Below are 13,381 nucleotides of genomic sequence, written 5' to 3'. Positions count from 1 at the left end.
TCTTTATGATTAGACAAAAATAAATAAATAAATAAAAAGTTTAAGAGGAAGTGTTTTACGGGACCACCCCAAAATAATTCGATCCCATCAGTATGTGCAAAAAAATAAATAAATCCGTTTCCGTTTCAGGGTTTGCTTTGTCACGTTTTGCATCGTTTCTGAAACCGGTTTAAACTGGAAAAATGTCTCCGTGAATTGAATGCACATACTTTGCTGAACGAGTTGTTCACAAGGTAGAATGGAGGGGCCACACCTGAGCAGGTTGAGTGGCGAAGAGACATGGCAGGGGAACAACTCCACCCCCTCCACTCCCGCTGTTGGGAAATCTACTGAGATTCTCACCGCGGAGGTTCATCCCAAGACTCGGCTCCGATTCTGAGCCACAACAACGACGTTTAAACTGTAAGTATTCAACTAAATAAATAAAGAATATAATCGGCATAGATCGTAATAGTTTGGGGTGTTTTGGAAATGCGCAATTGCACACGGGGTGTACAAAGTTGTAAGTCTAGCGCTGTTTTTGGGAAGCGAACGGCAGATTTGAGTTCGTGTTGTCAGACTTTCTCCGTGCGGACGCATAGAAAAGTTATTGCTTATAAATGAAAGTGATCGCGTTAAACTAAAGATTGTTGTCAGTTTTGTGTTCGTTCCAGACTTTGGACCTCTTTTCTTTTTGCCTAACCGCTATGTAAACGCGTGAATTTATACTTTGAGCCAGTCACATCTCACTTCACTTTCACATTTTTTTGTATCTACCATTTGATCTTCTCGTGTCAGGCTGGTAGATAACTGAAGTTTTTCCGTGCCATTCGTGCTGAAAAGAGCTTTTTCTGTCTTCTACCAGCAGGAAGAGAAGGCAGGCTCGTCTCAAACCTCGTCTCAAACCTCGTCATGAACTGGGCATTCCTCCAGGGCCTCCTCAGTGGAGTTAACAAGTACTCCACAGCCTTTGGCAGAGTGTGGCTCTCTATTGTCTTCCTCTTCAGAGTGATGGTGTTCGTGGTGGCGGCGGAAAAGGTATGGGGAGACGAACAGAAAGACTTCAAATGCAACACGGCTCAGCCCGGGTGCCACAACGTCTGCTATGACCACTTCTTCCCCGTGTCCCACGTGAGGCTCTGGGCCCTGCAGCTCATCTTCGTCACCTGCCCCTCGCTGCTGGTGGTCATGCACGTCGCCTACAGGGAGGACAGAGAACGGAAAAACCGGCTCAAGTACGGCGACAACTGCCGGCGTCTCTACAAGGACACCGGGAAGAAGCGCGGAGGCCTGTGGTGGACCTACGTCCTCACCCTGGTCTTCAAAGTAGGTGTGGATGCCACTTTTGTCTATCTCCTGTACCACATCTATGAGGGCTACGACTTCCCCTCGCTCATCAAGTGCAAGGAGAAGCCCTGTCCCAACACGGTGGACTGTTTCATCGCTCGGCCTACTGAGAAAAGGATCTTCGCCATCTTCATGGTGGTCACCAGCTTGGCCTGCATCCTCCTCTCCATTTTTGAAATCCTTTACCTGGTTGGCAAACGCTGCCGTGAGTGTTTTTCCTCACTCCAACATTCTCGCCACATCACGACCAACAACATGTCCAGTGGGAGCAGCCTGATGGAGCATAACAATCTAAAGACGACGGACAAAATCCCCAAAACACCCGCTCCTGCATACAGTGTTGTTATGTCTTGAGATACAGAAACTAGAATCAAAGACATGGGAAAGCTGTCTCCCTCACTACACAGGCAACTTCCTTTAAAGACTTTTTAAAAGAAATTTACTAGAGACTGAACTCCAATGGAGTTAGTTCTTTGCTGTCGAACAGTATGAAATACTGGACTACAACATACATGTGTCATTGATCTGGAATGCGTGCTTTGCTGTGTGTATTTACAGAGGTTTGCTGTTTTACAGATGAAGTTCTACAGCAAAGAGTAAAAGCGAGCTGGAAGCAGAGTCAGACTTAGCCCTGACATCAATTATATGAGTCACCCAGTGGTTTAGATGGCTTCACAAACACATATGGTTTTCTGTGTAAAATTTTCCCTCTGCTCCAGGCCAACCTCAGAATGTTTAGCCCAGACTGCACCGAGCCTTTTGCCTCTGCTCGTGTGTGGACTCTTTGCGACCACTGTACGTTTAGTAATTTATCGTGGAAAGATTGTGCGCATTACTGTCTCCTTTTAATGTCATTGTTGAAACCGCTTTTCGTTTACAGCCGATGTAGAGCAAACAAGTCCAAAGACAGTTATGTAAACAGAATTGTTAATACTATCAGGATGTATATGTTTCACAGCGCCGGGGTGCAGTGGAACTGCGTATCTGTTGACTATGTTTTTTTTATTAAAGATTATTATTTTTGGTTTTTGAAAACGTGTCTTTTTCATTGAGAATAAAAATAAGTTATAGAGGTCTGACCACAGTAGGGTAAACTGTGAAGTTCAGAATAGATACTTTAATTGTAATAAACATATTATAGACTAAGAACAGGGGTACTAAAGAGTAATATAAGCAGACAACCCTTCCTACTGAAAAGGATTTGTTGACTTTCCACACACTGAAAAGTCTCAGACTTTCCTTCTCCTTCCACTTTTTCCATGTGATTCATTACTCCCTTCCTTCCTTCAAATTGCTCTGGTTGCCATGAGCAGCGGCCTCACTGTTTAGGTTGATTGGTACTTAGAGGAGGGCAGAGGAGGAGTCTCTCTGCTTGGTTTGATTCATCTGCATTAAAGTGGGATCCACCCAGCACAGGAATTTGCTCGGCCCCGAATGGCCGATTCCAGAACAGTCTCCTACGCATGCCAAAGCAGAGGTGCTATGTGAGTAAAAAGAGACATTTCCTCTCATTTTAGCATTCCAGATTTTTTATTTTTTTTTTCAGTTTCAGTTTTTTCTCTCCAGGTTTTGAGATTTCCTCCTCTTCCTAGGCAGCACCACCACCACACAGTGAAGAGTGAAGTTTACAGAACTCAAACAGGAAAATGTCTTCCCACACACAGTGACAGGACAATGTGCAGGTGTCACTGTTAACACTTCATTGCCACCATAATGAACTGTTAAAGTAGATTTCGATGAACAGGGCTTCCAGTTAGATTGACCTCTGAACTTCTGGAAATAATGTCCTAACGGGATAGGAGAGAAAGTTCATTAGCAACTATTTTGAGGATGATTTTCGCTTGTTTACGTTGTTTTATGTGACAATGAAATCTACAGGTTTGTCTTGTTTCAAAAGCATGATTCATAACCCTAACCCTTTTTCTTTGTTTGCCTTTTCATATGCTGGGCATGAAATATTTGTCCCGTGTATGATAATGTAGGATAATAACAATAATTGCTGGTTGCAGCGTTACAGTCCTGCAGTGGTGGAAAACCACAGCGTGGGCCAACACAACACAGAAAATAGAAGCAGTGTTGTGAAACACAGCTTTACAGCAAATAAGCTGCATGCAAGCTAAAACGATTAAGGTCTTAAAGGTTCACTTTCTTTGATGCTGCTTTGTATGAGGTACTCATTCATAGTCAGTGTATCTCCTACAGTAGGTGGTGGCCGACCAGCAACGAAGCCAAGCGATGAACTGCTGTGGATGGGTTCAGCATCAAAACATATTTTAGCCATGTAAAAAAATGTGTTCGTTCAGAATAGTCTCTTGGGTTACCTTGCTGTCAGGCAGGTTGGAGCTGTTGCATTCTTGTCATTTTACCATACAGGACATGGTAGTTCCTGGTCTTCCTTTCCTTGTTGGTGTTATCGTGTGCCTTGCCGTGTTAACACATTTGTTCAGGTCTGAATTGTTTAAAGTGACACAGTAGTAGACTAGCTACTGCCGTGTCCTGAAATGTTTCTGTCAATGGAGTCTGATGAGTGCAGAGGATGGCTATGTTTTGCTGTTGACCCCATCCACAGTGCTTCATTGCTTGGCTTCTTTACCAGTGCTACAGTCGGCTTCTACCATATCAGAGCATGCCAACCACTGCCAGTACTTGAAAGACACCGAACTTTCTCTCTAAAGGTTTTGCACACAAAAGAAGAGGAGGACTTGTCAGACTTGATTTTCAGCAGTGGCCTTTGATTGTCCAGTTGATACTGCAGCCTAGGTTATGTGAATTTGTACTGCGATACCTGCTAGCCTTGTATGTCCTTGTACGCTGGTCCTCATACTGTTTGTTTAACCTGACAGTGTGGTGGTGCAAATACTCAGTCGATCCCTATCCTACCCAGACCTTCTGGGGTATGTTTACGATCTGATCAAATCCTTCTGCGTTCTGGTACATTTCCTTCGTTACACAATGCCAACAGTGAAAAGTGATGTCTGGATGCTGTTGTCTTGGGCCATCTTGTTGAGACGTGCAACTGGCACAGGCTTATGAGAGTCTCTCACCAGCTGTGTCATCAGTAGACTGCCTGGACCAGTTCTTCAGGCAGCCACCCTTTCCATCTAATGATATTCTTCCACCAAACTGACAAAATTTTACAGATGTTAAGCTGATGTGTCCAACAACACAATTTCCTGAAAAGCACAATGGCAGTTAAAGACTTCAGGGTGTTATATGTCATTTAGATCCCAACTACAGCGACCTGCCTTCAGTGTCACTTTGTCTCAGCTTTAGACAAAAGAAACCTTTTATAACTTAAAAAAAAATATTTATTTGATAATAGTAGCGTAATATCTGAAACAAACTCTTCCTAAAAACATTCAAATGCTAACGTTATCACTTGTGGGGGCTCGTGTTCTAGCCCGGCTCCAGAACAGTGTGATTTACAGTCCACATCTCTGTCAGCGAAGGGAAAACAAATAACAACCTGACCTAATTATCACGTTAGGTTTTAATTTGTGTCTAATGATTCAGAGAACTGTAACTTCTTCATATTTTCTTAGAAATGTTTTTTCGATGGGCTGTCCTTGTCTTCTCAGAAGACCTGGGCTTTGTTTGGAGTCTCACCAAGCCCATTAAGACATTGTTATGTGCGAACGTTGTGAATAAACGTGTCTTAACTTGAGGCTATAAACACACAATGACTGAATGCAGACATTGTGCAAGAACGGGCAGGTTCTGGCCCTGCCCTGGCACTTTGAACAAACAGGAATGTGACATTCTTCAATGCCACCTTAAAGTTCATCTAAAAGCGCTGCTATGAGAGCTTTCCTTTTTCCTTTTAACATTATGGGTGTCTGACTGAAGAAACCTTACCATTAAGATGTAAGAAAAATAAGCCTTGTTCAAAGGGCAGGTGTTAAGAGGAGACAAAAGCCACAGCTCATGAACAGACAAAGAAGATGAGCTTGCGAGCGCTGGGCGTTTTTGAATGGTGACAGTGTCACCTGAGTAGCCCATAAGTGTGAAAAGGTGGAAGGAAAAGCAATCTTATTTTTACAGTTAGATGATACATTAGCAAAAGTTCACATTACAGCATTTACTTAACGAGGATCAAGGAAATGTGGCCAAAACTTCTGCAGCAAGCAGTCAAAGAGGAACGGGGAAGTATTCCGTTTGTTCTGACCCCCCCCCCCCCAGACTACCTTCTAAGAACATGCCCAAAACTTCCTCCTGCTTGTCATAGTTTTGGAAACTTCCAACAAAAGCAATCAGGGGGTATACAACAAGAAAAAAAATGGACGCAGGGTGTGGCCGCCACCTACCAATGAGGTACTCAGAACAAGTTAAGGCAGGAAGACTGTCTGTTCCTGGAAGCATGGAACAAGACAACAATGAAGCAAGGCCTGTTGCCGCTGAAACATTCCAAAATCTTTTTGTCCCATCTAACGCTGACTGAAAAAAAGCTAAGCTGCTGGATAGATCTTGGCCTAGGTTTGTATGCCTTTTTATCTGATGTGCCTTTTGAATTCTCCAATTGATCGTGAACTCACATTAAATCTGTTCTATATTTTAATTCACTCTCACAAGGCAGTCCATTGTTTCCCTGACTCAGACACAGACCTCACACAGTGTGACCTTTAAAAAAAAAAAAAAAAAAAAAAAAAAAAAACCTAAATAAATCACAGTTTAGTTTGGTAACTTGGTTCCAAACGTGATTGTTCATGTGCAGGCAACCCTCCACATCCTATTCAAAGTATCCGCAGATTGCGTCTATGAACATCATAATACATCAAAATAACCGCATAAATATTTGAATTGCCTTCTTGCGCCGGAGTGTGAGGACGACTAGAGAGGGAGGGAGAGAGAGGAACATCTGGCGCAACTCAAGACTTTCGTTAACCACACCCACTGGGGCATTTCTCTACACTGCGCTCCTCTACCTGTCGAGTGGAACCAAATCCGTGCGTTAAGGGACCAAGGCGACCGCAGAGGGACGAGAAATCCACCGGATATACATCTATACTGGTTTCTATTGTAATAAATTATGGATTAATTCTTTTGGTAAGTGAAAACTCAGTTCTAAGAAGTCTTTTCACCCGTCTAAGGTTAATATGAATTGCGCAAATCGGTTTGCGTTTTAGCCAGTTGGAAGCGAATGTGGTCCGGGTTGATTTGATCACAGTGTAGACTGGGGAACTGTATGTAGAAGTAGAATGACTATTGTTTTCGAGCGGCCACATGTCGTCAGAGAGTCCAACTTGCCACGAAAATATGTCCAAGTAACACAAGCTGTCCGTGCGTAAAAAGCCTGTGTTTTTTTTTGTCTTTTGCTTATAGACTCACACATATTCAAATGACTGAAGCCTGATTTCCATGTTAACAGACACGCAGTAGAAGGCTGATTGTATTTGTACCTAAACTGGGTTTGTATATAGATCTCTAAACAAGTATACTGCTTTAGAAAAGGAAACACAACTCATGGGTGTGTTTTTAACGTTGTCCAACTTGTTTCCTCAGTGGGCAGTTCGGCTTGAGGCCTACTCAGAACAGTGTGATTCTTAGTGGTTGCTTCTGATAAATGAGATTTAGGGGATGTTTCTCATTAAGTCAGCCGTGGGAGATTGATTTCTGATGTTAAAAGTAAAAGGTATTTTGTTACTGATGGCCCAAAACTGATGTTCAGAGCGTAAATGCAGAAAACTCATCAGACAATGCAAATGTGTTCTTCCAGGTCAGAAGATAAACTACCACCATCAAGAGAAGAGTTCTACAGAAGAGATATTTGACTAATCAGAGACATGGACTGGAAAACCTTCCAAGCCCTCCTCAGTGGGGTGAACAAGTACTCCACGGCGTTCGGTCGGGTATGGCTGTCAGTGGTGTTTGTGTTCAGGGTGATGGTGTACGTGGTGGCGGCGGAGCGAGTTTGGGGTGACGAGCAGAAGGACTTCGACTGCAACACCAAGCAGCCCGGCTGCGCCAACGTCTGCTACGACCACTTCTTCCCCATCTCCCACATCCGCCTGTGGGCCCTGCAGCTCATCTTCGTCACCTGCCCTTCCTTCATGGTGGTCATGCACGTGGCCTACCGCGACGACCGCGAGCGAAAGCACAAGGCCAAGTTCGGTGAGGAAAGCAAGCTGTACAACAACACGGGGAAGAAACACGGCGGCTTGTGGTGGACCTATCTGACCAGCCTCTTTGTCAAGACGGGCATCGAGGTGGCCTTCCTCTACATCCTCCACCGAGTTTACGACAGCTTCTACCTGCCAAGGCTGGTCAAGTGCGAGGTGTCGCCCTGCCCCAATCAGGTGGACTGCTACATCGGCCACCCCACTGAAAAGAAGGTCTTCACATACTTCATGGTCGGAGCCTCGGCCCTCTGCATCATCCTCAACATCTGTGAGATCATTTACCTCATCTCCAAGCGCTTTGTGCGATGCGCAAACAAGGTCAAAAGGCGCAACCGCAACGTTGCCGTGCACTACGACGACTACAACGACGACCCCTTTAACAACTGCAACCGGACCATGTCGAAGCACGACCTGAAGGACAAGCCTCCATCTTTCAGGGCCGTGGCGTTCAAGTCTGCCTACAAGCCTTCTGCACTGAGACTTGAGGAGAAGATACGGGCCTCCGCTCCCAACCTGTCCACCACTACATGATCGTAGCTTAAAGCCAAAGACCAATGGCTTAGAACAATTTGGGTTGGATTCCAGTGACCTGAAACAAAAAACAGACTCAGAACTATGAGCCATGAACTGTGTGTCAGAGCCTGGAAGTTGACTCAGCAGAACTGGATTCATCCTGTGGGCCTTTGTGTCCACATCCACAGCTCTCAAGGAGCGCATGAACTTTTCACGTTTCCAAGTCAACACCCACAATATTTACTAGTCCAGTAGAGCAAAATGATTTGTTGTTGGTATGTGTTTTTTTTTTATTACAGTAGAGTATGAGCCGTTTCGGCGTCACCTCTATTATAGCATTCCAGTAGAGAGGCTCAGTCTTTTTTGTGATTTGCGTTTTGACACGGGAGGGGAAGGAAATTGTGTGACGCAGGACACACCTGGTGGAGGTATTCACCCGCCCTGCCAGTGTCTACAGTGGTGTGTCTGAGCACTCCTTTGTTACTGAGGGTTTGTTGAGCTCTTCAGTGACCTCCTATATTTAATTTGAACTCAAATCATGGTTTTGTCTTCACAATTTGATGTCCTAAAAAGCCCAAAGTCAGTTAAGGTCTTGGTACAACTCTGGACTGGAGTGTGGATGCTCCGAGGTGATACTTGAAGTGTGCAAACTGTCACAAAATGAGGTTTTTGTTGCATTTATCTCTCATATAAGACTAATTACAGTTCAAATACTATATTGTTGATATTTTATTTCGTCTGAAACCTTGCCCCCCGTAGTAGCTTGGCCTCGGGTTCTTGCCGCACAGCCACACGTTGTACATAGAGTGTCTGTGTTTTGACATGCTTGTACACAACCTCGCCTGATCCGAGACCACTGTTGACTTAAATAAGGTGAAAGGAATGCTGCTGTATAATTCTGTGTTGGTAGAGCTAGAAGCAGTGGAGGAACTGAGAGAACAAACAGAGAGGCGACTCATTGAACTACTATGTATTTTTTTGTGAGTCAAAAAAAAAAATCCACTGTGGACATCAGGTGGAAAAGTATTTTCTGCACTTGTTAATATTTCATCTGTTTTTTTACAAATGTAAATATATTAAATCTATTGAACGTGTGCTACTATTTGGTGTTGCAGCAATGTTTCTTCATTTACAGCTCCACTAACAAATACCACACCGTAACGGATGCTATTAATTTAGGGATTCATTTATGTGGAGATGCCAGAGATACTCTTCAGGTGGGGAGGAACACAGGGAGGGGGATTCTCACCTGATTCCTCTCATGAAAGAGGGAAGAGGAAAGAAATGAGAAAGATGGGAAATAAATTAGGTGAGCTGTAGTCTTTTTCCTGAAACCAATTTAGAATAATCAATTTATGTTAAATTTGTTTTGAAATATAGTTCCTGTTTGGAAAAGTAGCTTCAGATTTACTTTTGTAACTCATCTTAATAGCTTCCAGTTCCTAAAAGACTGGGGAACATGTGCCGGGGTGTTGTAGACGCCAGTCAGGTGAGTTTTAGAAACACCCACATCCATAGATGGAAGGATGAGTGGCGACACGTCATCAAGAGACCTGACAATTCCAGCTGCCTTGGCACTCCCATGATAAAGTTTAGTATACTCACACTCATTTTTTCCATTGCTGCTGACTCACAACTAAATTCACTGTGCATCAAAAACTAGGATTCCATGTCAGCATTCATTGTGAATCACCATGACTTGTTTATTTTTGTTTACAACGCAGATTGTGTTGGATATTTGTAGGTGTTGTGCTCAAGTGCCCACTAAGAATCTCAGTCGGCCCGTCTGACTCGTCAGTCAGGTTTTAAAAAGGTGCAGCAAAGTGTTTGTTTATTCTGAATCATTTGTGCAAACCCCAAAGTTACTATGGAGGCTGTAAAAACTCAACTCTCACTTCAGGGATCTGCCTTTTTACGGTCAACGCTAATTTCAACTCACTTTGACCGAAACGTGTCTGACCACATGGAAGACAGACACAGTTAAGTCTTTATTTCATACTGAAAATCATGATCAGCGACACATTTCATTTAAGAAATAATTATTTATTCTTAAATCTCCCAATCTGTATATACATGTTGGATTTATAGTGTCACAATTAAAAATAAATAAACATGTTAAAGTAAAACTACTACATGAAAATAAAAAATTAAAGGTAACATTTTCCACACGAGCCAGAACAATGCCCAAGTTCACAAGGACAAATGATTTCCACCGATGCTTCCTGTAAAAACAATCCATGCGGAGACTGACCTCTTGCATGCAGTGGGTGATAGTGGACATCAGCAGTGAGTTTATCCATCCCAGGGACATTTTTATGGAATAATTTATTATCATAAACAAAGCCTGTGCTTCACGTTGGTTCACCCACTTCCAGAATGTCGAGTACAGTATAAAAAACAAGTGAAGGCATCGTTTTAAACAAATATGATCTGCATAATTGGACTGACCCTACATAAGGCACCATTTCAGCAACGCTATCATGTAGTGAACTGAGGGAAGGGTCAATCATCAAATATTAAATATTTGTTAAAGAGGACAAATCACAGAATAATCATAATTAAATTAGAACTGAAACAAGGAGGACAGAATGTACGATGGTTGCAGGTTACATGGCCACGTTGTGGTCTGTGAAACACGTTTTTTGTCTACAGCTTGCAGGACGCCTGTGCCACTTTGGAGCTGGTCTTTCTGTTGAGGGTCCGACAGATGTAAGTGCCAGCATCCATCAGCTTTGAGAGGTCCACCCCCTGAGGTGAGGGCAGAAAGTTGAAGGGTCAAATCTGAGTAGTTCAGAGCGCACAATGCACACATAAAAAAAATCCAAACTATGTAAATAAATAGACGAAAGAAGTGCGGAGAGTGTCGAAAATAAAGTGTGGCTTCTTACAGTTTGGATCCCAAGTCCGTGCAGCATGTAGACTACATCTTCAGTTGCGACGTTCCCAGAGGCGCCCTGGGCATAGGGACAGCCGCCCAGTCCAGCTACTGATGAGTCCACCACACTGATTCCCATCTAAAAAAACACAGAAATCAAAAATCAGATCATCACTGTGGACATCCCATTATATATTTGTGTTATTTAAAAAACATTACTATAATCAGAATTGAGTCGGACCTGCAGGGCTACCAGGATGTTAGCCAGAGCCTGGCCGTAGGTGTCATGGCAGTGCACAGCCAAGGCACTGAGTGGCACCTCTCTGCTCACTGCCTCCAGCATCGCGGTCATGCTGCCGGGAGTCCCTACTCCGATGGTGTCCCCCAAAGAAATCTCATAGCAGCCCATGGAGTAGAGACGCTTAGCTACCTGTGAGACAACGCTGGTTACACCACTTGCACTTTTGTCCAAGAACGACACAGACTGTTGCTCATTTAAATAATATGTAACGCATCATGTCAGCACTCACATAAGCGACTTTTTCAGGCGCCACCTTTCCTTCATACGGGCACCCAACGACACACGAGACATAACTGTGGTGACAGGAAACGTGAATGAGACTCAAGACAGATTAAAACTGTTGATTTAATGGTTTGCAGTCATCTGAAAGGAAGCCAGTAATCTTACCCTCTAACTGGCACACCAGCCTCTTTAGCTGCCGTCATAACCTCGTCAAAGCGCTGTAAACTCTCGTCCACTGAGCAGTTTATGTTCTTCTTACTGAACAGTTCAGACGCAGCCCCAAATATGGCCACCTCTGATGCTCCTGCCTTCACCTGCAGTAAATATAACCATCTTGTTTAAGTGTAGCCGAGCTATGAAACATTTAAGTATCTAGTTCAGCGAGAGAAGCTGGACAGTATAGCTATGTAGCTGATGATAAAATGTGATGAAATATGTTTGACACTCACAGCAGCCTGGAAACCTTTGAGGTTGGGGGCGAGGACTGGATAAGAGACTCCTGGTTTCTTACTGATGCCTTTCATCACCTCCACCTGGTCTGCCATCTGACATGTGGGCAACAGAAACCGGTCAGCGCCAAAGAAAACAGACCGCATTCATTCCTGAACACTGCAGTTTCTGTGTAGCCCTCAGAGGGTTGCGTCAGCACGTTCCATATGAATACCCCTGAGGGAAACCTACTCACCTGTGGGACCCATTTTGGAGACACAAAGCTGGTGGCCTCAATGACCGAAAGCCCAGATTCTGACAACATGTTGATCAAATTAACTTTAGCCTCTGTCGGTACAATAGTCTGTAAATGGAAACAATAACACAACAAGATGAAGACACACGCTGACAGACCATAACTCATGACGGTTTCTTCTCAGCTATGCTATATTAATAACAATAATAATAACAATGAGCAGGTTTAAAGGCTAAACATCATTATAGCATAATATTACCTTCTCATTTTGAAGACCATCTCTGGGACCCACTTCCACTATTTTCACCTTCGCTGGCAGAGCTTGACCTGCTCTTACACCAGGCTAGAACACACAGGAACATAGAAGTGACAAACAGCGTTAAATTAGAAATAGCCGACAAAAACTAAACAAATAGCTAACTAACCATCTAACTTCCTCGGTTACCTAACGTCAGTAGAGGACGCTAACAGCTAGCATGCAAACACAGCCGCCATTGTTGTCGGCAAAACGCGCCCAGTACAACCTGCTGGCTGATAAAATAAAAGCAGAAGAAAACTCACCGATTTAACTTTCGCCGCGGAGCTGAACGACAGGTACTGCTGACCCATAGCTGAACTCAAAACGCTTCTGTTGACAAGTTTCAGGACGGCCGCCATGATGGTTCTGCCTCTCTTCTGACGTCACGCCTTCCCCGGAAGCGGAGCAGCGGAGCAGCGGAGTAGCGCCGAGCCGACACAGCTGAAGAAGAAGAGCACCGCCAGGGCGCCACCTACAGGCAGGGGATTAGTATCGGAATGAATTTAAACCCATTTTAAATGTATATTTGAAAATGAAAACTTCTATGGCTACACGGACGATAATCATCGTTAAAGGATGAAAAAAAAGTTGGTATTAATTATTTCTAAGACGAGTTGCTTTGAAAAATATGATGCGAGTTATATAATTATGTGTGCCCCTTTACAGCTGAGGCCCTAAATTAATTGTATGATTTTAATGAGACCATTTTTATTCACACAGGAAAAGGTTTCCAAAAGAAAGCCCACAATAACATTTTAATTTCAAGACAAGTATAAATAACAAATATTAAAAAAAAAAAAAATTTTTTACTTTACTGCTCTAGTGTACTGCTGTTGCATTATTTGATTTGATAAGAATTGATTGTAACCCCCATATACACTTCTTAAATTATTATAACACAGGTTGAGAAGCAAGACCAGAACTTATTTAACTCTATTTCCTGTGTTTACATATAAAGGTGTGTGTAACCCCTCTCTCTCTGTGTGTTCATCATAGTTCTCAGCACTCTGCCCTCCTCTTTTTTTGTGCTTCCTCTTTCATTAGT

At 43.4% G+C, this 13,381-nt stretch overlaps 3 protein-coding genes across 4 annotated transcripts; 2 read left to right on the top strand and 1 right to left on the bottom strand.

The window, feature by feature from the left end:
- Positions 1 to 137: 137 nt before the first annotated feature.
- On the top strand, positions 138 to 2,361 carry gjb10 (gap junction protein beta 10). Of its 2 annotated transcripts, none has more exons than XM_084569694.1 (2): positions 138 to 402; positions 848 to 2,361. In XM_084569694.1, the coding sequence occupies exon 2, from the start codon at positions 892 to 894 to the stop codon at positions 1,678 to 1,680; it is 789 nt and encodes a 262-aa protein (XP_084425820.1). In that variant the 5' UTR covers positions 138 to 402; positions 848 to 891; the 3' UTR covers positions 1,681 to 2,361. The 2 variants fall into 2 exon arrangements, with proteins under 2 accessions (XP_084425820.1, XP_084425819.1); XM_084569693.1 differs by having other exon boundaries at positions 141 to 402; positions 845 to 2,361.
- A 3,303-nt stretch (positions 2,362 to 5,664) lies between these two features.
- Positions 5,665 to 9,057, top strand: gjb3 (gap junction protein beta 3). Its single transcript, XM_084569692.1, has 2 exons — positions 5,665 to 6,369; positions 7,040 to 9,057. Exon 2 carries the CDS (start codon positions 7,107 to 7,109, stop codon positions 7,971 to 7,973), a length of 867 nt encoding a protein of 288 aa, XP_084425818.1. The 5' UTR covers positions 5,665 to 6,369; positions 7,040 to 7,106; the 3' UTR covers positions 7,974 to 9,057.
- Positions 9,058 to 9,991: 934 nt separating this feature from the next.
- On the bottom strand, positions 9,992 to 13,092 carry hmgcl (3-hydroxy-3-methylglutaryl-CoA lyase). Its single transcript, XM_084569689.1, has 9 exons — positions 12,600 to 13,092; positions 12,298 to 12,381; positions 12,039 to 12,146; positions 11,803 to 11,898; positions 11,519 to 11,667; positions 11,361 to 11,424; positions 11,072 to 11,260; positions 10,844 to 10,969; positions 9,992 to 10,703 (listed from the first exon to the last, which is right to left on the bottom strand). Exons 1-9 carry the CDS (start codon positions 12,693 to 12,695, stop codon positions 10,602 to 10,604), a joined length of 1,014 nt encoding a protein of 337 aa, XP_084425815.1. The 5' UTR covers positions 12,696 to 13,092; the 3' UTR covers positions 9,992 to 10,601.
- Between the last annotated feature and the right edge of the window lie 289 nt (positions 13,093 to 13,381).

Source organism: Chelon labrosus (genome assembly GCF_963514085.1).
Source record: "Chelon labrosus genome assembly, chromosome: 20".
Classification (NCBI taxonomy): Eukaryota; Metazoa; Chordata; class Actinopteri; order Mugiliformes; family Mugilidae; genus Chelon; species Chelon labrosus.
This window is presented reverse-complemented; position numbering and strand designations above follow the sequence as displayed.

What these genes read in the sequence shown, in the direction of transcription:
- gjb10 (XM_084569694.1), top strand. Translation starts at nt 892, where the DNA reads ATGAACTGGGCATTCCTCCAGGGCCTCCTCAGTGGAGTTAACAAGTAC.
- gjb3 (XM_084569692.1), top strand. Translation starts at nt 7,107, where the DNA reads ATGGACTGGAAAACCTTCCAAGCCCTCCTCAGTGGGGTGAACAAGTAC.
- hmgcl (XM_084569689.1), bottom strand. Translation starts at nt 12,695, where the DNA reads ATGGCGGCCGTCCTGAAACTTGTCAACAGAAGCGTTTTGAGTTCAGCT. An exon ending in GCTGGTGTGCCAGTTAGAGG is followed by an intron (nt 11,425 to 11,518) that starts GTAAGATTACTG and finishes CTGTCACCACAG; the next exon opens with TTATGTCTCGTGTGTCGTTG. An exon ending in CGCCTGAAAAAGTCGCTTAT is followed by an intron (nt 11,261 to 11,360) that starts GTGAGTGCTGAC and finishes GTTGTCTCACAG; the next exon opens with GTAGCTAAGCGTCTCTACTC.